This window comes from Giraffa tippelskirchi, chromosome 1 (assembly GCF_054371585.1).
Source record: "Giraffa tippelskirchi isolate mGirTip1 chromosome 1, T2T-mGirTip1v1.2.pri, whole genome shotgun sequence".
Lineage (NCBI taxonomy): Eukaryota > Metazoa > Chordata > Mammalia > Artiodactyla > Giraffidae > Giraffa > Giraffa tippelskirchi.
The window spans coordinates 1,580,255-1,606,443 of NC_137275.1; the positions used below are offsets into that span (position 1 = coordinate 1,580,255).

Genomic DNA, 26,189 nt, shown 5'->3' on the forward strand with positions numbered 1-26,189 from the left:
GTCTCCAACCTGCAGGACCTCGGGCTGCGGGCTGCTCTCGGGAGCCGGTCCAGCTTAGTGGAGGGACAAGCGGCCTTGCTGATAGCTGGTGCCCGGGAAGCCAGCTGCGTGGTGATCCAGAAGCTGCTCAGTCAGCGTGGAACAAAGCGGGGTGAGATGGGAGCTCCTGGGGGTTGGCCACCCTGCTCTGAGGACAATGTGGGTGTCACCTATTAGAACCGGTTCCTGGGGGCCCATCGCACCCCCAAGCAGCTTCTCCAGGGTCTGCCAGAGAAGGGCTCTGAGCGAGCCAGTCTCCTGGAGCTGGTGTGTTTCTGGAATGTTCAGGCCTGGCGTCTTACCTGGGTGCTGGTTGTCATTGTTGTTCAATAGCCCAGTCACGTCCGACTCTTTGCAACCCTGTGGACAGCAACACGCTGGGCCTCCCTGTCCCCCACATCTCAGCACCAACCAGGGTGCTGGTTAGCTCACCTTTAAAATCGGGGTATCGAATGTGGAGACCCGAGGATTCCTGTTGCCCCAGACTTCTATGACGAGGTGCCCCCCCCCCCCCCTCCGAGCAGGACTGCTGAGTCACCTGGCACCACAGCCCACCTGGGCTGAGGGACACTCAGGTTGACTCTGGTGCCTCCCCGCTGGCCTGGCCTCCCTCAGGGGTCATCCTGGGACCCTCCCTCCGTGGTCAGAGAGGGCTACGGGGGCTGTGGCCGAGCCGGAGCCGGGGGCGGGCTCCCTGAGGCCTGCAGGGACACTGTCCAGGAGGTGCGCCTGGGCTTACGCCCGCCGGGGTCCCCACTTTCCTCCAGCACTCCTCGCCACGCGAGGCTCCCTGGTGGACCTCCTGTGGGCTCGGTGAGGGCTCTTCACCACCTGCTGGCCCAGGGCGCATGGAGGGCATGACCTGTTGGGTTTGCTCTTAGGGTCCCACCCAGGAAGATGGCCTACTATGGGAAGTGCATTGAAACGGTGAGGAAGCATCTGGACCAATTTCAGCCTGAGAAGGACAGTCCCGAGCAGTTCCTGGAGGCCGCGGCCACCTCCCTGCAGGTAGGGTCCGTGTGGGGCTCGAAGCTGGAGGGGGGGCCATGGCCATGAGCCCCGCCGGGAGCTTTTCGGTCTCATCCCGTTCTTCGCGCGGAGAGGCCCGAGGTGAGACTCCCAGCGGACCAAAGACTGCTGCCGCGAGCCAGGAGCATGGCCCGTGACCCGGGAGTGTGCAGGGTCGGCCATCCTCCCTGAAGGTGGACGAGCGCCAGCCTCGCAGGCATCTCCCCAGCCCACCCCACCGGGGGAGCATCTTCCCGCCCAGGGCGGGGCTGTGTGCCGAGCAGCGGGGCCACACCAGAAAGAGCTCCTGGGCTCTCGTCCCCAAGCCCTGGAGGTCCCTGTCCCGTGGCCCCCGCTTGACGCACGTGCGGAGAGACCCTGGGCTGGAGTCTCTCCAGACCAGGGTCTGGTCCCTCTAGCACCTCAGGGGCTGCCCTGTGACCTGACCCGGCGTCCATCAGTCTGTCCATCAAGGGCAGGTGCCCAGAAACAGGGCCAGGTGATGAAGCAGGTGCCACCTTCAAGACTTCGGGGTGCAGGCCCCGTGGACGGGGCATCAGAGGAGGCCATGTCATCCCAAAGAAGAGCTCTGGGGGGACACTCAGCCTGCTGCACCCCCCACCCCCGCCCGCTTTTAAATGCCAGCTGCAGCCCTCCCTGGCTTTCGCTTAACAAGGGTCGTGAGCTGCTCCGCCCTCACACACCTGCAGCAGGGTGGCCTCCGCCGTGCTCCGGGGCTGCCCACAGACCCACCTTCCCCTCTGCCTTCATCAGCCCCGTGTGGCACCGCTGCTGGAAAACCTGGGGTGGGGAGGGCCCTGTCGGAGCCCACGGAGGCTGGAGGGGGCCTGGACCCTGAAGCCTGTCTCACAAGGGAAACCTCAGGACCGCTGCTTCCCGAGGTGGTTCAGAAAAGGGTGTCTCTGCCAACTGGAGCCCGGCCGTCGGCAAGGACTGGGGCGTGGGGTGTGCCCCACTCCCCCACACCTCTGCTCCCCTCCTCTCCCTCAAACTCTCCCCCGGAACCCGAAGCGTTTGGAGGAAAAGATGAAAACAGCCAAGGTCAGGCCCATCCGCGGTCTCTCTCCTTGCTGGTCGAAGCTGGCCTCGAAGCCAGACAGAGGAGCCTGGTGGGCTACAGTCCACGGGTGACTAACACCTTCATAATGGCTTATTAATAGGAAATGAGTCCTAGTTGTCAGCCAGTGGGCTATGGCGAGATGACAGTACATGTGCAGGTCCACCGCGAGGGAGGCACCACGCCCGCTGCACCCCAGCCCAGCAGCCCCCGAAGTCTTCCAAGGGTGCAGGTGCTCACGCTGGACTGAGAGGTGGCTTCCTCTCCAGGTCACTGGTCCTCTCACACCCTTTCAGAAAGCCATTCCTGGGCCCGAGTGCAGGGGGGCGCTGGAATCTGACCCAGTTTGGAGAGCATGCCTTTGTTTACAGCTGGGTCAGGACACCGCTCTGGTTCAACCAGGGCTCCAGACCGCCAGCTGGCAGAGAGTGACGCAGCACAGGAAAACCCACAGGCAGAAAGTCTGCAGAGGGCAGGGCTGTGGGTTCAGCTGGGTCCCCCCAAAGATGTGTTGACGTCCTGACCGCTGGTTCCCTGTGAAAAGTGAAAGTGAAGTCGCTCAGTCGTGTCCGACTCCTTGCGACCCCACGGACTGTAGCCCACCAGTCTCCTCCATCCATGGGATTCTCCAGGCAAGAATACTGGAGTGGGTTGCCATGTCCTTCTCCAGGGGATCTTCCCGACCCAGGGATTGAACTCAGGTCTCCCTCACTGCAGGCAGATTCGTTACTGTCTGAGCCACCAGGGAAGCCCTGTGAGTGTGACCTTATTTGGAGACCCGTTCTTTGCAGATATTCATCATGTCAAGACAGGGAAAGGTCGTTAGCGGAGTGGGGCACGGTGTGGGGACTCTCCCTCCACAGACGGAAGCCTGGGGATCCTTCCCCTCACACACACACACACACACACACACAGACACACAAACACGGAGCAGCCCCCAGCCCACAATCCCGATGGCATTGCTGCACAGAGAACATATGTCAGTGGGAGAAGATTTGGTCTCAGATCTGAAAGGGAGCCATCTGGCATCGAGAGAAAGTTCTCCAGCAGCACCACCAGGCCCAAGGCGGGGCTGAGGCGTGGGGAGCAGCCTCTCCAGATGCCAGCCTACGGGGTGGGGGGAAGTGTCCCTGGGGACAGGGCTGGGGGGCCCAGAGCGGGATAAAGGACCGGGTGGGGCTGCACCAGCAACGAGGCAGGCAGGCCCAGCCCTCGGGAGGAGCAGGAGCCAGGGGGTGCGGCCCACCCACCCCCTTGTGCCCTGGGCCCTTCCGCCCCCACCAGCGGGTTAACCTCTCATTGGAGCAAGTGACCTTTCATTAGGGCATCCTACTGGGGGGCTGACGGGGCAGTTTCCTGGAGTCCAGTGGGCATCACTCCTCCGGGTCACGCAGCACCACAGCTCAGGTGCCAGGCTGGCCAGGCTGGGCATAGGAACATCCAGAGACGGACGCAGGCCTGCAGGACAAAGGTGGGGCACAGCAGAGAGCCCTGAGGCCTGAGTGGCCCCCAAAGGAGGAATTTTTTGGAGGCCACCTAGCAATTTCCTGTCAGATCTCATCAACTGGAGCCTCGAGCCACATCGGCGAGGGGCCGGGCGGGAGAAGTTGTAGCCAGGTGCATTGCCTTCCCCAGCGAGACAGCTGTCTCCTGTCTGGCAGGAAGGAGGGGGGCAGGGCTTGTGCGTGCGTCTGGCAGTCTTGGTGTCCTTCACCTCCTCTTCTAACCGACTTCTGCCTTTGCGTCACGATCCCCTCCTGGCCACGGAGCCCGCTGCAGCTTTGCGCCGGCCCTAGGGCTCCGGCCAACAAGCGGGGCCCATGAACCCGAGCACCCACTGTCAGAGGCGCTGCCGGATGTGATGAGCCAGCGGCAGGCTTGTGGGCGTCTGGGGCCCCAGGCCGGCAGGGGGACTGTGGGGCCTCCAGTCCCCCTGCCCGCCCGGGTGCCCAGACGCAGGAGCCCTGAACTTGACCAAGGCCCAAGACAGTACCCGGAACTCAGAGGCCCCTTGCGGGGGGTGGTCCATCCCTCTGGCCTCAGTGACCGAGGCTGGCCCAGAGTTAGGGGCGTCTGACTCCAGTACCGAGGGCTCCTCAGAAGGGTCCGGACCTTGCCCTGCCTGCTCCGCTGGTCCAGCCAGGGGGACCAGTCTGGGGTTCAGCGTCCTTCACGTCACCTGTGTGGACCTCAGTCTCCTCCCCGCCACCCACCGGCTCGACCTTCCCGGGGTGAGGGCCTGGCACACGGGCCAGAGGGTCCTGTGCTGACCTTCCTGGGGTAAGGCCTGGCACGCGGGCCAGAGGGTCCTGTGCTGACCTTCCCGGGGTGAGGGCCTGGCACGCGGGCCAGAGGGTCCTGTGCTGACCTCCTCGGGGTGAGGGCCTGGTGGGCCAGAGGGTCCTGCACTGCCTGGCTCCTCGCCTGCTGGGACCCCTGGCCCAGCGCAGCCCTGCCTCCTGCCTGTGTCGATGACGGCTGCGGGCTCTAGGCTCTGACGTATTATACACGCTCACGGCCCCAAACCCAGACGTGTGAGCGGACGCAGAGTGGAGTTCTGCGGTCTGAGCCGGGAGGCCTCGGCAGGGGCAGCGCTGACTCAGGGCATCCCTCGAGCCTGCTGATTCACCGCTGCCGCTCCGGGCTTCCCCTGACAAAGGCAGGGAGTTGGGGGTGGGGGTGGGGGTGCTGGCGCCTGGCTGGGGCTCCTGCCCTCTGTGTGGGCACAGCCAGGGGGTCAGGGGAGCCTGAGAGGGAAAAGGAGGCAGGGTCCTGGCTCCTGAGCCCGGAGCCGACCTGAGCGAGGCTGCCCCTCCCTTCCCTGTTGTGCTGCTAGGGGAGGAGCCCCGCCCTGTGCCCACCTGCCCTCGCGCTGTGCCCGCGGCCCCCCACGGAGGCGGGCGGCCCACCCCACCCCCTCCCTCGTGAGCACCCGGGCGGCCCTGGAGCCGCGGAGGGGCAGTAAGCACGGTGTGCGCGATCCTGCCGGGTGAGGGGCCACGGGTGACCCTGGGGGTGGCTGGGGTGCCTCTTGGGTCGGGTGGCATCTGAGCCAAGGCCTGATGAGCATGGGGAGCAAGCGTGCAGGGCAGAGCCCTCCAGGCGGAGGGGACAGCCAGCCTTGAGGAGAGGTCCCTCAGATTGGGGGGGTCGCCAGCTCCGCGGGAGTGCAGCCCGGTGGGCGGGGCCTCGTGGGGGCGGGGCCTCGGAAGGACTCTTTTTCTAGAGGGTTCCAGAAAGCACAGGCGCGATCTGACTTTCGTTTACAAAGACTTGCTGGGTGGACACTGAGCAGGGGCCGAAGGAGGTGCGGGAGAGTGGCTGGGACCCTCTGGATGGGACGTTGGGGGAGAGCGTCACGGGGAAACAGGGCGTAGTCCTTACGGAGACGGGAGTGGGCCTTCCCACAGTCAAAACCTGCTTGCGTCAGTCTTGACGGTGTTTAAGGTCACCCAGAGGCGAGTGCAGATAACCCAGATAACGGAGAAGTCGCGGAGGAGCCCGAGGTGGCGCCTGTGAGCGGAGGTTGGAGGAGGGTGTTGTCGCCCCATCAGCTGGGGTCCCGGCAGGCGCCCAGAAGCCACTCCAGGCGCCGGAGGGGCGGCAGAGCCAGTGTCGGAGCGCCCCTGCCAAGCCCATCATTCCTGCCAGTGTTCCTCACCAGCCGAGCCTGACTCTCCCCAGGGCCCCCGGACTCCCAGGTGGGGCGGCTGGAGAGGGCGGCTCTCAGGCCTCCAGCCCCCGGGGTATGGAGGCCGGCAGGGAGTAAGAACAGACACCCCACTCACACGGGGGCCGGGGCTCCCAGAAGTCCCAGTTTATCTCGGACCCCTCGGATGGTCTCACTACTCTGGTGTTCTCTTAGCATAAAAACAAGGGAGGAAATCACAGAGGAAAAGGCAGATTTGACCTCAAAACAAAGCAAAACGTCTACAATCCATATGTCAAAAAAAAAAGCTTGCACAAAGTTAAAAGGCAAATTACAAGCTTGTAACAAATAGCTGTCACACTAATGGCCATGTTGATTCCCTCAATCTACACAGAGCTCCTATAAACGATTGGGAAAAATAATGTCCCAATAGAAAAAGTTAGCCAAGAATGTAAATTGATAATTCACAGAAGAGAAATACAAGCAAATGTCCAGTAAACGTATGAAAATCTCATTGACAGTAAAAACTCGGGACGTCCCTGGTGGCACAGCATCATGGTAATGGCTGCGTCCCACTTACCCGCCGCACGGAGAGCTTGTATCTGACTCCCTGCGTTGACATTCAGGCTGTTAACATTTTCGCCACTGCATGTGCGGTTACCCTGAGCGTCTCCTATGTGGGCATTCTCTGCCTTTTGTCTGGTTTCCTTAGAGTCCCAGAAGTGTGGTTCCTGGGTTAAAGTGTGTGGGAAATACAAGACCCTTGAAACATACTTCCAAATTGCTTTCAGGAAAGACACCCCAGCCCCATCCCCACGAGCCCTGCTCACTGCTACGTTGGCAACAATGAGTGCTAAGTCGCTTCAGTCGTGTCTGATTCTTGCGACCCCATGGGCTGCAGCCCGACAGGCTCCTCTGTCCCTGGGATTCTCCAGGCGAGAATACAGGAGCGGGTTGCCCTGCCCTCCTCCAGGGGATCTTCCCGACCCAGGGAATGAACCGGCGTCTCTTATGCCTCCTGCATTTGCAGATGTGTTCTTCACCACTACTCCACCTGGGAAGCGCTGCTGCAAACAGTAGATGTTCTTTTTCTCTTATTGTTGAAACTTAGCTTTTTGAATACGTAAGCCATGACACACACAGGTTACAAAACCCAACACGTTTCAGAGTAAATGGAGAAAAGACTCTCCACCGACACTGACTCCCCCCGCCGACACTGGCTCCCTCTGCCAGGGAGTTTCCTTGGTTAGTTTTTGTGTTTTTGTTTGGGGGGGGGGGGTGGTGGTAATTTTTAAAATCATTCGTTTGAAAAACTTCCTAGGAGCTTGCCCTTTTTTTCAGTTGAGTTCAGTGCAATGGCTCAGTCGTGTCCGACTCTTTGCGACCCCATGAATTGCAGCACGCCAGGCCTCCCTGTCCATCACCAACTCCCGGAGTCCACCCAAACTCATGTCCATCGAGTCGGTGATGCCATCCAACCATCTCATCCTCTGTCATCCCCTTCTCCTCCCGCCTCCAATCTTTCCCAGCACCAGGGTCTTTTCAAATGAGTCAGCTCTTCGCATCAGGTGGCCAAAATATTGGAGTTTCAGCTTCAACATCAGTCCTTCCAATGAATATTCAGGACTGATCTCTTTTAGGATGAACTGGTTGGATCTCCTTGCAGTCCAAGGGACTCTCAAGAGTCTTCTCCAACACCACAGTTCAAAAGCATCGATTCTTCGGCCCTCAGCTTTCTTTATAGTCCAACTCTCACATCCATACATGACCACTGGAAAAACCATAGCCTTGACTAGACGGACCTTTGTTGACAAAGTAATGTCTCTGCTTTTTAATATGCTGTCTAGGTTGGTCATAACTTTCCTTCCAAGGAGTAAGCGTCTTTTAATTTCATGGCTGCAATCACCATCTGCAGTGATTTTTGGAGCCCCCCCAAATAAAGTCAGCCACTATTTCCACTGTTTCCCCATCTATTTGCCATGAAGTGATGGGACCGGATGCCACGATCTTGTGGTGAAATACACGTGACATAAAATTTACCATCTTAGCCATTCTTAGGTGTATGATGCAATACAGTTCAGTGGCATTAAGTACATTTGGGTGTGAATATCACCACTGTCTGTCTCCAGAACCTTCTCACCTTTGCAAATGGCAACTCTGTGTCAAATAACAGCATCCACCCTCTCTCCATTCCCCCATCACCCCCCACACACCTTTCTACTTCCTGTCCTGGGAATCTGACTCCTCACATGAGCAGAATCACACAGGGATTTTCCTTTGGGGTCGTTTTCCATGTTTATTTCCCTCTCTGCCCCCCTCACGGTCTCCGCCCAGACACCAACGCTTGGGGGAGGACCTGTGGGGCCAGAGGGTTGGCCAGGGTGCCCCCCACTGTAGGGCGCTGGGGCCCCCAAGTCTGGAGGCAGCTGCCCCCTCCCCGGGCTGTTTCTCCTCCAGACGCTGAGCCCCCAGAAGCAGGCATTCATCATGGAGATCCTGTCCGGGTGCCTGGAGTACCGCAAGCTGCTGACCATCGTGGTGGATGCCTTCTACGCGCGGGACGGCCGGCTCTGCCCATGGGCCGACTACAGTCTCTTTGAGGGTAGGTGCCCGTGGCCAGCCACGGTGGGGGAGCCCACGGGTCCCTGCGGGCCAGACCCCTGCAGACCCTCGATAGCGACCAAGCCCCTCCACCAGCAGGCCTCCGAGGTCCTCAGCCTCCCTTCGCTCCCTGGACCCTCCCAGCTGCCAGAGCGCGGCGGCAAGGAGCTGTGTTTCCCCTGCTCACTGACGTGGAGACAGACTCCGGGCGTGCTGACCGCCAGGCCCCAGGAGGCAGGCCTCCTCAGGCCTCAGAGGGAGGCCGCTCTGGGTGACAGGACGGGTCTTTATCATCAGCCGAGTTCCTGACCCCCTGGCCCTGAGGACCACGTGCGGAGCCGGCGTTCTGGCTGCCCTCTGGACAGTCCCAAAGGGGATTCAGTAGAAGGAGGCATCTGGGGACTTCTCTGGTAGTCCGGTGGTCGAGACTTCAGGCTGCCAGTGAAGGGGGCCATGGGATCGATCCCTGGTCAGGGAACTAAGATCCCACATGCTGTGTGGTGCTGCCTTCATGGGGTGTGGTGACAATGTGGGCAGAGTGGCCAGTGTCCAAGTGGGAGAAGGTGGTCCAGCCCCTGGGCCTCGATGGCCCTGCCTGGGAGGGAGGGGACGGGACTGCAGGGAGCTCAGAGACAGAGGTGGGGGGAGTGCCCGATTCCGGGGCTGGAGCTGGACTGCTGGCCCCACGCCCCCTAGTCCAGCGGCTTCCAGTCTCAGAATTCACAAACTGAAATGCAAGATGGTTTTACTTTTACCCAGAAGTTTTGGAATTTCTGGAAACGTATCCAGTGAGATACTACAGCCTGCAAGTGCTTGAAGCCACGGGACCCTTCCCCACCCCCCCACCCCCGTCGCTGGTACTGTTGTATCAGGGTGTCACTGTCACGTGGGCCCGATGGAGTGGGCGCCTCTGGTCACATGCCCCGAGGGAGGCGGGCGCCCTTGGCTCTATTCGCTGCCCTGCAGTGCACCTGTCGGGCCCTTGGCCCCTGGCTGCCTCTCCCAGGATCAAAGGTCCTGGGTGGGGACCCCAGTGTCCAGCTCCCCACGCCCACACCCTGTCTCCCCCAGTGATCTGCTACTTGGCCACGTTCCAGCTGGAGGAGCTCGGCTTTCAGCTCTTCCGCGACGTTGTCCAGTCCCAGCCCGTCCACAAGGTCTGCAAGGTGAGCATCCCCCAGCCCCGGGCTCTGTTCCCAGCCCCCAGCCCCTACCCCTCCTCGCTGCAAACGCGCCCTCTTCAGGCCGGGGGAGTCTGGTTTCTGCTCCTCACGGTCCGGCAGGTGGTCGCTGCTGGATGTGAGCTGTTAGTCAAGACACGGCGTCCTTGCCCTTTCATAGTCTGGGCCTCTGGAACCTTCCCAGCCTCAGGCAGCCTCTGCTCCCTGCAGGAGAGGCTGTGTGGCCTTGGGGGGTGGGGGAGGCGCAGTCTGGAGCAGGTCCTGAGGGGTGGCAGCCTTCAAGAGGGCGCTTGCAGGAGCCCACCCCCTGCCCTACCCAGGCCATCTCTGTGACCGCCTGTTCACTTGGGTAGAAAGCTCGGGATGCCCGGGGCCTCGGTGACAGCAGGACCGTGAATGGGCCTGAGGCCCGCTGCCCTCTGCCGGCCACTCCCACGGAGCGTTTGCTATGGGCCCGGCTTCCTCTGCGAGCAGCTCTTGGTCCACCCTCACAGGGACTGGGTGAGGTCACTCCTACAGGGACTCATCCCACAGTTGAGGAAACTGAGGCGCAGAGACGTCTGGTAACTAACCTGACATCACACAGCAACTGAGCGGCAGAGCCGGTTCTTGGACCAGGCTTGCAACCGCTGGCTGGTTCCTCCCTACTTGGCTTGGAGGGGGCAGCCCCCAGACCAGGATGACTCCCCGGAGAAGAGAGGGGGAGCTGAGGTCCCACGAGCGCTTTGGGGTCCCTCTGGAGGGGAGCCGCAGGGGCTGCAGGGGCGGCTCTGGAGGTGGAGGGGAGGGAAGGGGAGCCAGGAGCCAGACACTCCCGGGACCACCGCCCCAGAGAGCTGCACCCGCCCCCTGGCAGGTGACTGAGGCAGCACGTTTAGCCACTCGTTTTCCTGTCCACGTATAAACATAAGTAATTCACAGTGCATGGATGTTTGCATAGTCACCGTAAGCGAGGGCTTCATTTCATGACAGCATTTTCTAAGCACTATTCAGAGATGCCCCACTCCACCCCCGGCGCCAGCTTCCCGGCTGGAGCGCCCGCCTGTGGTTCACAGCCTGCTGTCAGCGTCTTGAAATCCTTACTAATTGTTGAGCAAAATGCCCACGTGTCAGTCAGGCTGCCCCGGGTCCGGCAGCAGCAGAGCCGTCCCTGCATCAGCCTCGGCCTCCCGGCCGGTGCCCGGGGTCAGCACACCCCCTCCGGTGTGGCTTCCTTTTGGAGAGCCCCCCTCCACGGGCGGATGGGGAGCGGTGTGTCCCCAGATGGGGGTGAGAAGAGGAGGGGGCCCGCGGGTAGAGGGGTGGGCCCCAGGAGCAGTGGTCTGGGAGGAGGAATTGCAGAGACTCCAGTGCCCCAGCCTTAGGGACTTGACTGCCTCCTTCATCAGGAAGTGGGAACAGGAACCAGAAGATGGAGCTAACACTGGGAGAGGGTAGGCGAGGGGCTGAGACAGCCTCCGCAGGGCCTGGGAGGTACACAGAGGCCCAGGGGGTCGGGGCGCAGGGGCCAGGCTGCTGAGTGGGAAGGCGTTGGAGGCTCTACAAGGACCCCGGCAGCTGCTCCCTGAAGAAGGGCATGGAGATCTGAGCAGAAGGGGGAGAGGCAGATGTGCCTGTGGGGGCAGTGGGCCCCCCGCAGAGGAAGCAGTGGGCGACCAGAGGCCCTGCCCCTGCCCCTGCCCCCTGCCCACTGCCACCCCCTAGGGCATCAGGGCCGAGGGTCTGCCCAGCCCCTACCCAACCAGAGCCGGTGGGGAGGACGGGGTGGGGGCGTCCACACAGACCCAGGGGGTGCAGGGGTTGAAACCCGGGGCCCACAGCCGACAGGTACCCCACTGGCGAATGCAGGGGCCCAGGTGAGCAACAGGTCCCCTGGCCCCACAGAAGGGGGCAGGCCAGTGGGGCTGGACCCCTGCTTGCGGCCAGCTGAGGTCTCCTGGGGTTGTGCCAGCCACAGCTGCCCCCCCAGCACTGACTCCCCGTTGTGGGGGCTCCAGGGGCTTCACTCTCACCGAGTGGGTCTGGCCCCCGCGGCTCCCTCTTCCCTCAGTTTCTCGGGTTCCTCTTCAACCCCTTGAACCTCGGCTCGTGGATCAAGGATGAATGGAGCCTCATCTACGAGACCTCCCACGTGAAGGAGAACTGGATCGACCCCCTGATGAGGTGGGCAGCGCCGGGGTCTCACCCGGGGGCGGGGCGTCCACGTGGTCAGCCAGCTCGTGGCCGGGGCAGGGGGGCTGCCTACATCTCTTCCCCAGCTGCCCCCAGGGCCCATCACCCCAAAGCTGTCCCCACTGCCTTCCGCGACCTCCCCCGCCATGCTCAGGACAATGGCAGCTGGGCTGGCGCAGGCCAGGACCCTCGGGCGGAGGGTCAGGAAGTGTGCAGCTGCTCCCCCCAGGTGGCCCCCTCTGCCAGGGCCAGGGAGCCACCTTGTCTTCCTGGGAACAGGCCGACAGGTGATTCTGGCAGCAGCAGAACCCTCGAGTGCCAGCCAGGTACAGGAGGCCCCCCACCATGTGGGCGAGGAGACCCCGGCCGTGAGCAGCTGGGGGCCTCCAATGCTGGCCCTTCACCCGGAGAAGGTCCTCACTACCACCTGGCTGGACTTGCTGCCTGTCCAGAGGGCTGCTCCCTGCCACCATGGCCTGCAGACCATGCGTCCCCACCCACCACCCCGTATGCAGCATTCCCCACCCGCTCTGTGAGCAGCCCCCTTCCCCACAGGTTCCCCCTCTGAGACCCCACTCCTGCTGGCCCTCAGACATGCCCCTTCCTCCTCCTGGTGACCTTGGACCTCAGGCTGGGGCAGGAAAGATTCAAACCGAGCAGTGTCCCCGGGAGGCATCACCCACTGGCCAGGTGGGTGATGGCCGGCGGTGCCCACTGGCGTGAGGAGGCATCGGGATGGGGAGCCCAAACCTCAGGGGCAGCCCAGCAAGGCCCTTCCAGAGCCCCTGATCCAGGGCATCCCCACCTCGAGACTCCTCCCTGCCCCCGCCTCACCCTTTCCTATAGTCTCCTCTCTGCCTGTCACAGCGATGCAGCTCCAGGGACCCTGCTTTTGAATTGCCCGCTTGCTCCCTGCTCACGGCGTCCTCCCCCTGTGCCGAGGGGCCGTCCCCTTACTGACCTGCACAGGCAGCCCCCCAAGCCGCTGCTCCCACCTTTGCCTTTGAGGTGGCAGCCAGAAGTCCAGGAGCTGATCGACCAGCTGCAGGGGGAGCTGACCAGCCAGCCCTCTCCTCCAAAGAGCAAGGCCAAGGTCACAGAGCCCAAGAAGTTCAGCCTGACCGCCCCCAGGCCCCGCGCCATCCCCATGCCTGAGCCGGTCCCCAAGGTGGCCAAGACCAGACCCGTAAGTGGAGCCGGTCTCCGTGGGCCGTGTGGGCCGGGGCAGAGCTGGGTTCTTCCAGGGCTGAGGGCGCACCGGCCAGACCAGGAGCATTCAATGCCCCCACCGCCCTGTCTCACCCAGAGAGGGAAGCCCAGCTGACCCGGAGCCTGCCCAGGGGAGTGGGTGCCCAGGGAGTGAGGTCTGGTCAGTAGGCGTGGAGTGAAGCTGGTGGCTACAGGGTGCAGACCTGTCTCACTTGGCACTCAGAGCCCTCTTTAACCGTGTTGCAATGCACCTCTCCCTCCCCACGGTGTATGCGTGTGTGTGTCTGCGCGCGCGCGGGCTCTCCCCACCTCGGGGTCTCTGCCTGGCTCTCCCATCTGCCTAGACCTTTTTCTCTGCCTCTCCCTCCCCTGCATTGCTGATGTCTCTCACTCAAGATGCGTCTTACTACAAGGAAAAAGATCTCAGTCTGGCTTAGACCATAGAGGACTAGCTGACTCTCGTGGCTTCAGGCATAGTTCGATCAGGGTGCTGGAGCTGCTTCTTTGTGACTCTCTTTCCCCTAGTCCCCTCTGAGGGTCAGCTTGATCTTTGGGCTGACTTCCCTCATAGCAGCCAAACATCCAGGCCTCACGCCCACAACTCACTGTCCAGGGCGTGAGGGGACCCTTGGGGCCAAGCATTCTGTGACAGTGTGGGCAGACCAGCTGGGGTTGCATCTCTGCCCTTGACCCGATCACCATGACTGGGAGTGCAGTGTTCTGACAGGTCCTGGGCTCTACCCTGAGCGCCTGTGATGGACTCAGCTTCCCAGAACCAATCGCATCCCCCCGCAGAACTGAGGGATACATGGAGGTTAAAGGGACGGTGCTGGACCGGCCCAGGGTCCCAGTCCACTCCCACCACCTGTCAGGTCTCCTTACAGCCTCTTCCCTGAGAGGCCTCCCATGGACCCTTCGCCTATATCAGGTCTCTCAATTTCCTTTTCGTTGACCCAGATCCTTTTCTTCACAACATCAGTTAGTTTTCTTTATTAGTCTTATTAGTTTTCATAGTGCGGCTTGTCAGCTCGGGTCTCCCTCCCGCTGTCCCCCCCACCAGGTCCCCAGGAGCACCTACCAGCCGCCCAAGGAGCAGCGGCTGCTGGAGATGACCAAGAGATACAACCGCTGGAAGGCTGAGGTGGGCGGGCTGCACAGGGAGACCCCCGTGTGGGTGCCAGGGAGGGGAGGAGCGGCGAGCCAGCCTGTGCCTCTGTGGCTGGGGGACCGCGTGGCGGCTGGCAGGGCTGGAGCTGTCTGTCCCTGCGCAGGAGCTGCTGCTGCGGGCCAACATCGAGGAGGTGCGGTGTGCGGTGCCCAGGAGCCGCGGGGAGCCCCAGCTGCAGGTGACGCCAGCCCCCGCCCCGCACACCCTGGGCGGGGTTCCGCAGACAGGCCCCTCCCTGTGCCACGGCAAGGCCTGTCCCTGCAGGGCCACGCAAGGACGGGACCCCGAGATGCTGGGCCCCGCGGTCCAGGTCAGCCGGGGCAGCCTCGCCCTCTCCCGCTGTTTCCAGGTTTCCCCACACTGAGCATTTACATTTCTGTGAGAAAAACCCCAAGATGCATTTGTCAAGAAAGAAAGTCAGGGAGCTGGGCCGGGAGGCCCCGGGCTGGGTGGACGCTGAACAGCGCTCCCTTGTGAAAGGCTGGCCTGTCCCCTCGCCGTGGACCCGCCTGGGTGGCAGCAGATGGGCCAGAGGTGGGCCCCCCGGGCAGTGGGGGCAGGCCAGGGCAGTGGGCACCCCGCCCAGAAGCAGCGTGCCCAGGTGAAACAGCTCAGTCTTGTATGGGGGGGTGCCTCTCACCAGTTGCTGTCCTGTGGACCACCATGCCCACCCTGAGGGGGTCAGCAGAGCAGAAGGCTGGGCAGGGAGCAGCCGGTCCGGTCCTGGGGTGGCCCTGGGGCAGCGGGGAGAGGGCCCCTGAGCCCGGGAACCGCGGTCCCCGGCCCGCACGCTGGCCCCAAACCCTCTCTACCCGGCCTGTGTGGCCGGAGGGCCCCGGAGGGACCTGACCAGGGACCCCACACGGGGCGAGCTGGGCAGAGGGGAGTGGGCCAGGCCTCCCCGGGGTGCATTTCAGGGCACCCGTGGGCACAGGTGCCAGGCCCTGACTCCTGCAGGACTCCAAGAAGAAGCCGCGGTTCCGGCTCCCGCCTCGTATCATCAAGACCCAGAAACTGACCTTCTACACGGTGAGCGTTGCTCCGGGGTCTCTCCCCACACGCCCCCCTCTGGGCCTGTCCCCCTGAAGACATCCCGGCCCTTACGGCCGAGGGGAGCACCCGGCAGGGGGTGGCATGGAGCGCAGAGGGGCAGGGGGGCGCCCCCTGCCCCCATCACAGCCCACCTCCACCCTTTCCCACAGCCTAACAACGCCCCGGTCAAGCTCAATACGGCCGCCATCCTGCGTGAAGGGGCCTTGTACCAGCGGCAGGTGGAGAAGGAGCTGCAGAGGTGGGGACGGGAGGGCCTCGGGCACCCCTTGCGGGGACCAGGGGGAGAGTCTGGCGGCTGCCGTCCCACCCGAACGGCACCAGGGGCTTGAGAAGGCCAGCGTCAGGGTCGCGGCCACAGCTGAGGAAGCTAGTCTCCACTCGGCCAGGACCTGGACAGACGAGGAGGAGGAGGCTCAGGGAAACCCGGCCGCCCCACACCCCCCTGAGGGGCCGCCCCCTCCCGGGAGCCCTCTCTGGTGCCCCCTCCCCTAGGCCGCCCCGGCTGCAGGCCCTGCTCTCAGCCCGAGGGCTGGGCTGTGGGGGGAGCTTGGGTGTCTGACTGGCTGGATGAGAAGATGGACAGAGGGACAGAGGAGTGGCGGATGGACAGATGGGTGGGCAGAGGACGGACGGACACAGGTGAGTGGACGGACAAGTGGCTGAAGGGACGGGGGAGACACGGCCGGAGGGTGGGTGCACGCGCAGGACCAGGGCAGGTGGGCGGGGGTCGTTGGCAGGCGGTGTGGGACCAGGTGTCCGGTGAAGAGCGGCCACGCCTGTGAAGGCCACGTCCGCCCCCACCCCTCCGGGGAGCCCTGGGCTCCGGGCGGGCCTCACGGGAGCCACCAGTCCGCCTACCGCCCCGTCTCCCCAGGGTGGACCGGCTTGTGGACGGGGCTGGGGACTTCTCCGCGTTCCTCGAGTGGCAGAGGCGGATGCAGGCGAAGGACCAGGAGGAGCAGCTGGCCGCAGGCGAGGTCCGCCGGCTGCGGGGGAAGCTGAGCCACGAGGAGGCGGTGCTGGCGCGGCAGCAGGTGGCGCAGGAGAAGAGGCGGACGGCCGAGCTGAAGAAGGAGGAGGTGACCGCGGGGCGGGGGACCCGGCCATTTCCTCCTAAACCCACAGAGCTGTGCCGGTTCCTCCGGCCTTTGTGGCCCGGGCCGGGGCGGGGTGGGGGGCAGCGGTGGTGGAGAGGCGTCTGGAGTCTGGGATCAGCGGGCCTCAGTGGGCCGACTGGCCAGCACTTCTGGTCCAGGCTGCCCCCCACCCCTGCTAGCAGGGTCAGTTGGTCCCCGCATCTACACATGATGGGAGATCAGAGGTCTGAGGGAAACTTCTAGGAGGCAAACACGTTTGCATAAGACATGAGAGGGTATGTGGGTTGCCCATGTTTCCAGTTAGGATGCTCTGGACATCACAGGAGACATGGCCTGGCTGGGGGCGCCTGCCCGTGTCCTGTCCAGGGGGCCTGGTGGTGGCCTGGATGAGGCAGGAACCTGCAGGGTCCAGGGACGCGACAGGAGCCCAGTCTCGTTAGACATGTGCCACTGAGGGCCTGAGTTGGCGGGTATGCCCCAGGTTCACACGCATCACTTCTCCTGGAAGACGTGTTTGTGTCTGTTCTTCACGTTGTTGTGGTTCAGTTGCACAGTTGTGTCCAACTTTTTGTGACCCCATGGATTGCAGCACACCAGGCTTACCTGTGCTTCACCATGTCTCAGAATTTGCTCAAACTCATGTCCACTGGGGCTTCCCTTGTAGCTCAGTCAGTAAAGAACCTGACTGCAGTGCAGGAGACCCGGGTTCGATCCCTGGGTGGGAAAGATCCCCTGGAGAAGGAAATGGCGACCACTCCAGTATCCTTGCCTGGAAAATATCATGGACAGAGGAGCCTGGTGGCCTGCAGTGCATGCGGTCGCAAAGAGTCGGGCACGACTGAGCGACTAACACTTACTTACTTACTTACATGTCCATTGCTTTGATGATGCCATCCAACCATCTCACCCTCTGTCATCCCTTTTTCCTCCTGCCCTCAATCTTTCCCAGCATCAGGGTCTTTTCCAATGAGTCAGATCACATCAGGAGGCCAAAGTATTGGAGTTTCAGCTTCAACATCAGTCTTTCCAATGAATATTCAGGACTGATTTCCTTTAGGATGGACTGGCTGGATCTCCTTGCAGTCCAAGGGACTCTCAAGAGTCTTCTCCAACACCACAGTTCAAAAGCATCAACTCTTCTGCATTCAGCTTTCTTTATGGTCCAACTGTCACATCCATACCTGACCACTGGAAAAACCACAGTTTTGACTAGATGGACCTTTGTTGGCAAAGTAATGTCTCTGCTTTTTAATATGCTACCTAGGTTGGTCATAGTTTTTCTTCCAAGGAGCAAGTATCTTTTAATTTCATGGCTGCAATCACCATCTGCAGTGATTTTGGAGCCCAAGAAAATAAAGTCTGTCACTGTTTCCATTGTTTCTCATCTGTTTGCCATGAAGTGATGGGACCGGATGCCGTGATCTTTGTTTTTTGAATGTTGAGTTTTAAGCCAGCTTTTTCATTCTCCTCTCTCACTTTAATCAAGAGGCTCTTTAGTTCTTCTTCGCTTTCTGCCGTAAGGGTGATGTCGTCTGCATATCTGAGATTATTGGTATTTCTCCCGGCAATCTCGATTCCAGCTTGTGCTTCTTCCAGCCCAGCATTTTGCATGATATGCTCTGTGTATAAGTTAAATAAGCAGGGTGACCATATACAGCCTTGACGTACTCCTTTTCCTATTTGGAACCAGTCTGTTGTTCCATGTCCAGTTCTAACTGTTGCTTCTTGACCTGCATACAGATTTCTCAGGAAGCAGGTCAGGTGGTCTGGTATTCCCATCTCTTTAGGAATTTTCCACAGTTTGTTGTGATCTACACAGTCAAAGGCTTTGGCATAATCAATGAAGCAGAAGTTGATGTTTTCCTGGAATTCTCTTGCTTTTTCTATGATCCAGCGGATGTTGGCAATTTGATCTCTGGTTCCTCTGCCTTTTCTAAATCCAGCTTGAACATGTGGAAGTTCTCAGTTCATGTACTGTTGTAGCCTAGCTTGGAGAATTTGAGCATTACTTTGCTGGCACGTAAAATGAGTGCAATAGTGCAGTAGTTTGAATATTCTTTGATATTGCCTTTCTTTGGGATTGGAATAAAAACTGACCTTTTCCAGTCCTGTGGCCCCTGCTGAGTTTTCCAAATTTGCTGGCACATTGAGTGCAGCACTTTCACAGCAACATCTTTTAGGATTTGAAATAGCTCAGCTGGTATTCCATCACCTCCACTAGCTTTGTTCACAGTGATGCTTCCTAAGCCCACTTGACTTTGGACTTCAAAATGTCTGGCTCTACACGATAACACTACTATGGTTATCTGGGTCAGTAAGATCTTTTTTGTATAGTTCTTCTCTGTATTCTTGCCACCTCTTCTTAATCTCTTCTGCTTCTATTAGGTCCACACCATTTCTGTCCTTTATTGTGCCTTTGCAGGAAATATACCTTGGTATCTCTCATTTTTTTGAAGAGATGTCTAGTTGTACTGAATATATGATTTGCAAATATCGTCTCCTATTCCATATGTGTGGGTGCTCAGTCATGTCTGACTCTTTGTGATCCCATAGACTGTGGCCCATCAGGCTCCTCTGTCCATGGGATTCTCCAGGCAAGAATACTGGAGTAGGTTGCCATGCCCTCCTCCAGGGGATCTTCCTGACCCAGGGATTGAACCCGGTCTCCTGCATTGCAGGCAGATTCTTTACCATCTGAGCCGTCGGGGAAGCCCATTTATGGCTTCAGGCCTTACATTTAAGCCTTTGATCCATTCTGAGTTGATTTTTATGTGTGGTTAAGGTAGGGGTTCAGTTTCATTGTTTGCGTAAATCTGGCTCTTTCAGCAATATTTATTGAAGAGACTGTCCTTTCCCCATTGAATTTTCTTGGTGCCTTGGTCAAAGATTAGTTGGGCATGTCCATTTTCTATGAGCTTTTAACCTTCATTTCGTTGACTTTATGTAGCTCAGCTGGTAAAGAATCCACCTGCAATGCAAGAGACCCTGGTTCAATTCCTGGGTTGGGAAGATCCCCTGGAGATAGGCTACCCACTCCAATATTCTTAGGCTTCCCTGTTGGCTTAGCTGGTAAAGAATCTGCCTGCAATGCAGGAGACCTGGGTTTGATCCCTGGGTTGGGAAGATACCCTGGAGAAGGGAAAGGCTGCCTACTCTAGTATTCTAGCCTGGAGAATTCCATGGACTCTATATCCATGGGGTCGCAAAGAGCTGGACACGACTGAGCGACTTTCACTTACCTGTTAGGGAAAGCAGCCCTTTAATTATAATATATTGTTGCAGGTATTTTGTTCCAGCTACTCATTTGGCTTCACTTGAATGATGTGTTGTGACCTTGCAAGTGTATTTTCGGGTCATCAAACTTATCAGTCTTCTCTTTCATTTCATCTGGATTTTGAATAGTGAGGAAGGTTTTTCCCATGCGCGTGGTGTAGGAGAATTCAGCCACATTTTCCTCTGGCATTTGTGTGGTTTTGTTTTTAAACCTGGCTCTCTATCCACTTGCAGTTTATTCTCGTACGTGGCGTGAGATCCGAATCCAGCCGGTGCCATCCAGTTTAGTCTTCCGGTCCCAGAAGGCAGGATGTGTCTCTTCTTGTTCCCGTGTTTCATTTCTTTCATCTGTTATTTAGGTTTCTGTGTGTAAGTCGTATAGAAGTTTGTTAGACTTGCACCCAGGTATTTCTCGTGGTTTTCGGGTGGTTGTGGACAGCACTGTTACTTTCAGTTTGGGCGTCCACATGGCGAATCTAGTCTGTAAAATACAGTTGGTTTTGGTGTCATTCCTGGGTCCCATGGCCTCGCTGAGCTCCCTTACTAGTTTTCTAGGACAAACAAGGCAGTTTGTCGTAGATTCCTTGGGTTTCTCTCTGTGACACTGATGTCATCTTTTATTCCTTCCTTTCCGATCTGCGTTCCATTTATTTCCTCCTCTTGCCTGTTGCGCTGGCTAGTTCACCATCTTGGGGGAAATCAGTCTTTCACTATTAAGTATAATGTTAGATGTCGGGGTTTTTGTAGACGTGCACTTCATCAAGTCTATTAAGTTCCCTTCTATTCCTGTTTTTCTGAAAGTTTTTATTGTGAAATTTTGCCAAATGGTTCTCTGGATCAGTCGATACAGTCGTGTGATCGTCTTTAGCCTGTTAATACGGTGGATTACATTGACTGATTTTCAAATGTTGGACCAGCTTTGCATTCTAAGAATAAACCCCACTTGACTGTGGTGTTTATATAATTCTTTTTTATGTGTGCTGAATTCTATTTGCTGCTGTTTTGATTTTCTTAGAGTTGTTCTTACATATAGTTTTCATAAGTAGTGTTAGTCTCTAGTCTCGAAAGTAGTGTTAGCCTATAGTCTTGTAAGTAGTGTTTGTTAGCCTGTAGTCTCGTAAGCAGTGTTAGCCTGTAGTCTCGTAAGTAGTGTTAGCCTATAGTTTTCTGTTTTGTAATGTCATTTGTCTGATTTTGGTATCAGGGTAATTCTAACATCATAAAATGAATTTGGAAGTATTTTCTCCTCTCGTTTTCTAGGAAAGATTGTGTAAAATTGATATTCATCCTTTCAACACATGGTAGGATTCTCTAGTGAAATCTTGGGGTTTTCTTTTTTGGACGTTTCTAAATTAGAAATTCAACTTTCTTACAAGTTACAGGGCTATTCAAATGATCTGTTTCATTTTGGGTATGTTGTGGTAGTTTCTGTTTTTTGAGAAACTGTCCATTTCACTAAGTTGCCAAATTTATGAATATAAGAGTTGTTTTTAAGATTCTATTACTATCCTTTTTAATGTCTGTAGGGTCTAAAGTATTTCACTCTTCATATTGATGATTTTATGTTTTTTCATTTTTTCTATAAGAATTGCTAGAGATTTGTCAATTCCATTGATCTTTTCATTGATTTTTCTCTCCTGTTTTACCGTTTTCAATGGTATTGATTTCTGCTCTTTATTATTTCCTTCCTCCTGCTTGCTTTGAGTTTATTTTGTTCCTTTTCTAGGTTCTCGAGACCGGAGTTAGATGCCTGATGGGAGACTTTGCTGCTTTTCTATCGTAAGCGCTCAGTGCTGTACTTTTCCATTTCTTTGTTGCTTTGGCTGCGTCCACAAATTTTGGTTGTATTTCATTTTCATTCAGTTCAGTGTCCCTTTTCATTTCACTTGAAAATATCTCTTTGCCCCATGGTTATTTAGGAGTATATTGTTTAGTTTCCAAGCATTTGTTCTTTTTCATTATTGATTTCTGGTTGATTCCATCATGGTTGTTTAACATACTCTGTGCTATTTATTTTAAATTTGTTGAGATTCTGTCTTTCATAATCGCTTGTTGGAGCATTTTAATGATGGTTTCTTTAAAAACCATTGTCAGATCTAACCCCTCTGTGACCTCGGTGCTGGCGTCTGCCGATTGTGTCTTCATTCTGTTGGAGACCATCCTGGCTTGTGGTGTGATAACCAGTCGAAATCCGGACATTCTGGGTATTATGTTCCAAGGTTCTGGATCTCATTCAAGCCTTCTGTCTGAGCTGCCCGTCTCTGACGCTGCTCTGGCAGGGGAAGGGGGCCACCACTGCGTTCCTGCCAGGCAGGCTTATGAACCCACTTTCCCCACATGCCTCTGCTGACTCCCGAGAGGGGCTACTGATGACGGCAGGGGCTAGTCCTCCACCGACAGCTGCCTGACCGGGAGTGGCAGGAGCACCTTATAACTGCCCTCACGAGGCCCTCACTGTCCCGTGGCAAGCGTGAGGGGAAAGCCCTCACTTGGCATTTGGCTTCCTGTGACACCACCCCGGTAGGGGTGTGGAGGGACCCTTGTTCCTGCGGGTGCGGGTGGATGCCAGGTTGCTGAGCTTGCTGCCAGCTCTCCTCTGGCACACCGGACCCCTAGGGCAGGCCCCTGCTCGGATTCCTGTGCCCCACCTCCCATGGCTTGGGGAAGTTCACGCCCACTCAGCCTTTGCCCAGGTTTTGTCTGTGGCGTCTGGCTGGAGCGCAGGTTGTGTTGCACCGTCTTCTTCTCTCTAGGTGGCTCCTGGTCTTCCTGGTGGCTCAGATGGTAAAGAATCTGCCCGTAGTGCGGGAGACCCAGGTTCAACCCCTGGGTGGGGAAGATCCCCTGGAGAAGAGAATAGCCACCCACTCCAGCCTTCTTGCCAGGGAAATCTCATGGACAGAGGAGCCTGGTGGGCTCCGGTGTATGGGGTCGCAAGGGGTCGGACACAACCGAGCGGCTGACACTAGTTGGAGACAGCAGGCTTTGGTCAGGCTTTTTTGTCTGTGCCTGTGGCATTTCTGGGGCCTCCAGCCCGCAGCCTGGGATACATGAGGTAAAAAGGAGACCAGGGACCCCACCACCATGCCATTCTTCAGGTCCCGCAGTCCTAGCCAGTCGGCCTCTTCCCTTCACCCTTCACAGTCTTCTTAAGTATGTTTTTTTTTTTTTTATATTTATTTATTCATTTAGCTGTGCCAGGTCTTAGTTGCAGTATTTGTTGTGATTGTTATTTAGCTGACTCTTTTGTGACTCCATGGAACTGTATCCCGCCAGGCTGCTCTGTCAGTGGGATTTCCCAGGCAAGAATACTGGAGTGGGTTGCCTTTCCCTTCCCCAGACTATCTTCCTGACCCAGGTATCCAACTCATGTGGTCGCTTGCATTAGCAGGTGAATTCTTTACCACTGAGCCACCAGGGAAGCCCTAGTTGGCAGCATGTGCGATCTAGTTCCCTGACCAGGGATCGAACCCAGGCCCCCTGCATTGGAAGCACGGAGCCTTCGCCACTGGACCACCAGGGAAGTCCCTGTATGTTTGATAATTTATACTCAGGGGTTTTAGCTGTGCCGAGTGGGAGGAGTAGGGAAAAGGGCCCCCACCCCGTCTTCCCAGACATGGAAGTCCCAGCTTTTGATTCTCATAAAGACTTTCTCAGCATCTGTGGAGAGAATCAACTTTTCCTCCTAAAGTCTATGAATGTGGTGAATTGTATGAGGGATTTCTTAATGCTAACCCATCCTTGCCTTCCTGGGATGAGTCCTGTGCAGTCTCCCTGGAGTTTGAGAGTCCCTGGGACTCACACGGAAAAGTCCAGAGGCGGGAGGTGGTGGCGGAAGGCAAAGGTGGGCTGTGGTTGAGCAGCCACGCACTTGCCTTGACGGGAGACCCCGAGAGGAGCCCGGGGGAGCCACCTGGAGTCACCTTCCAGGGGCCACCCGGAGGGGCAGAGACCCCATCAGAGGGGAGGGTGCTGGAGGCCAGGGCTTGGCCTAGAAGCTGTGGCCTGACCAGTGGCCTTGCCGGGGAAGAGACTGTGTCCAGGTGACCCACCCGAGGTGCCAAGGGAGCAGCTCCCCCTGGGAGGAAATCACCGCCCGCCCCACCCCACGCCAGGCTTTACCCCGAGTGCCTCGCTCTCCTCCTTGGGGCTCCTTCCGTGTTCCGGGAGCCGGGCTGCTCTTGGGAAGCAGGGAGGGAACACCCTGCCTCCCCGCCACCCTGCACCTGGCCCGCCGGCTGCCCGCATAACTAGGGCAGCACCCCGAGCCCCGAACCGGGTCACCCAGAGTGAAGCTGACCCCGACTGCACCACCCCGAGCCGGCCCAGAGGCCTCTCTCCCCCTCCCGGGACATCCAGCCACAGGCGTTTAGATGACAACTGTGTTTTACGAGCAAAATAATGGATTAGATGTGGCTCAGCTGGTAAAGAATCCGCCTGCAATGCGGGAGACCTGGGTTTGATCCCTGGGTTGGGAAGATCCCCTGGAGAAGGGAAAGGCTGCCTACTTTAGTATTCCGGCCTGGAGAATCCCATGGACTGTATAATTCATGGGGTTGGAAAGAGTTGGACACGACTGAGCGGCTTTCACCCAAACATTTGAAGAGAAAATTGCATATTTCCCTGTGCCATTCCTGCTGGGCTGGTGACTTTTACAGCCTCTGTCTTGTTTTTAGCTATTATTTTAGGTTGTTTTTTTTTTCTTTTTAGTTTTTTAATTGAGTGTTCTTTATTTTATTTATTTACTTTTGCCACAGCATGCAGAATATGGGATCTTAGTTCCTCGACCAGGGATTGAACCTGCGCCTCCTGCAGTGGAAGCGCAGAGTCGTAACCACTGGACACCCAGGGAACTCCCAGTTTTATCCCCTTTTAAAAAGAATTTGATGAACCATAGAAATAAGTGACTGTATGAAATTCGCATAATTACTTTTTGTAATCCGTTGTCACAGTGAAGTTAATCCAGAAGACAGCACACAGAACTCGCGGGGTGAAGGGCCCTCCCCACTCTGGTTGTCAAGCAAGCGCCGGTCCCAAGAGCGCGCCTCACTGGAGTGTGCGGAGGATTGTTCCCCTAAGAGGCCCTCGGGGCACTTTCCTGTTTGGCTCTGTCACGTCGGTGCTGTTGGGCACGCTCCGTGTTCCTGGAATTTCACGGTGCTCCCCGCCGGCAGCTGAAGGCCCTTCCTTGGGGTGAGGTGGTGCTGGCTGCGGAGGCAGGAGGTGTGCAGAGGCCCAGGGGGACTCCCGGCGTGGGGCCCATGGAGGGCAGTCTGGCCCCTGAGCGGACTCTGAGCCAGACAGAGCCAAGAGCCAGCCAGGGCTCCGGGCGCCCTGGTGGCCCCTGCACGCCTCCCGCAGGCCTGCCCGGGTGACCACACGCCTGGGCCCCAGCCCCTCTGCTCACCCACCTGTTTGGCTTTCTGGCCTCCTCTAAGTCTTCGAGCGCTCCACCCTCTTCTCCTCTGAAGGCCACGGCTGATGGGGGCCGGGGAGGCGACACCCCTGCTTAGAGAAAGCAGAGATGCAGGGGCAGGACGGCAGCAGAGCTAGAACCCTAGCCTCCCTCCCTCCCCGCCTCGCTGGGCCCTCTGCTCGGCCGGCTGCCCACCTCCTGGGCTCCACGGGGCTTACACGGAGCTGGGCGCTGCAGACGAGGCCCCCGGGCCACCTCCGAGCATGCAGGCTGCTTACTTGAGGTAGGACTCCGCCACGTTCCAGGAGCCTGCTTTTTTTTTCACCTCATGTTTCCACCGAAGCATTTCTCAACCTTATTACAAAGTTTTCAAAGAAAGTGAAGTCACTTAGTCATGTCTGGACTCTCTGCAACCCCATGGACTGTAGCCCACAAGGCTCCTCGGTCCATGGGATTCTCCAGCCAGGAATACTGGAGTGGGTTGCCATTTCCTTCTCCAGGGGATCTTCCCGACCCAGGGGTTGAACCGGGGCCTCCTGCATTATAGGCAGATGCTTTACCCTCTGAGCCACCAGGAAAGTCCATTTTTACTCTTTAAAACAAACTTCACTTTGGGAAGTTTTTAACCAGTGACAGAAAAGTTCCAAATAGTACAGAGGGCTCCCCGTCCTCCTCACCTAGCTTCCTCTGCGGTTACCTCTAGCATCACCACGGACCTCTGGGGTTTCTTGCATTGCCACACACACACACACACACAAAAACCAACCAGAAAGCTGGAGGGCCTTCGACACCGTTCTGGAGGCCTGAGGTCTGAGATCAAGGTGTCGGGTGGGCCACGCTGATTCTAAGCCCCTTCCAGCTCCTGGTGACCCCAGAAATTCCTTGCTTTGTGGCAGCTGCGCAGCGTCTCTGCCTCCACCTTCACGGGGCCGTCTTCTTACACTGACACTTGCCATCAGGGATCCTGCGCCCTCCCAGGTGGCACAGTGGTAAAGGATCTGCCTGCCAATGTGGGCGACGGGGTGGACGCAGGTTCAGTCAGGTGTCCCGGAGAATGCCAGTCCGTTGGGATGGCTGGACAGGGTGTGGGAGGAAGACCACAGAGGCCGCAGGCCTTTTCCTCACATCCCATCAAGGGTTCCCACTGTCCGCAAGCTCATCGCTGAAGACGCTGGCCTTAATCACCCAGCTTCTCGCCAAGGGCCTTGCCCCGCCCACGCTGTGCCCTTTGGAAGGGGTCTGTAA

At 58.1% G+C, this 26,189-nt stretch overlaps 1 protein-coding gene across 11 annotated transcripts in view; it reads left to right on the plus strand.

Annotated features, from left to right (window-relative positions):
- CFAP99 (cilia and flagella associated protein 99) overlaps positions 1-26,189 on the plus strand; it is a 39,788-nt gene that overhangs the window by 6,986 nt on the left and 6,613 nt on the right. For 10 of the 11 annotated variants that reach the window (XR_014079385.1, XM_081579487.1, XM_081579459.1 and 7 more), the window contains exons 2-12: positions 16-151; positions 921-1,047; positions 8,232-8,376; positions 9,447-9,541; positions 11,607-11,719; positions 12,737-12,914; positions 13,998-14,078; positions 14,209-14,283; positions 15,063-15,134; positions 15,308-15,396; positions 16,033-16,237. Coding sequence is in view for 10 of the 11 variants with exons in the window: in XM_081579487.1 (XP_081435613.1) it covers positions 937-1,047; positions 8,232-8,376; positions 9,447-9,541; positions 11,607-11,719; positions 12,737-12,914; positions 13,998-14,078; positions 14,209-14,283; positions 15,063-15,134; positions 15,308-15,396; positions 16,033-16,237 (1,164 nt within the window). In the remaining variant the exon portion in view is untranslated. The remainder of the gene's footprint in view (positions 1-15; positions 152-920; positions 1,048-8,231; positions 8,377-9,446; positions 9,542-11,606; positions 11,720-12,736; positions 12,915-13,997; positions 14,079-14,208; positions 14,284-15,062; positions 15,135-15,307; positions 15,397-16,032; positions 16,238-26,189) is intronic. The other variant, XM_081579497.1, reaches the window with a different exon arrangement.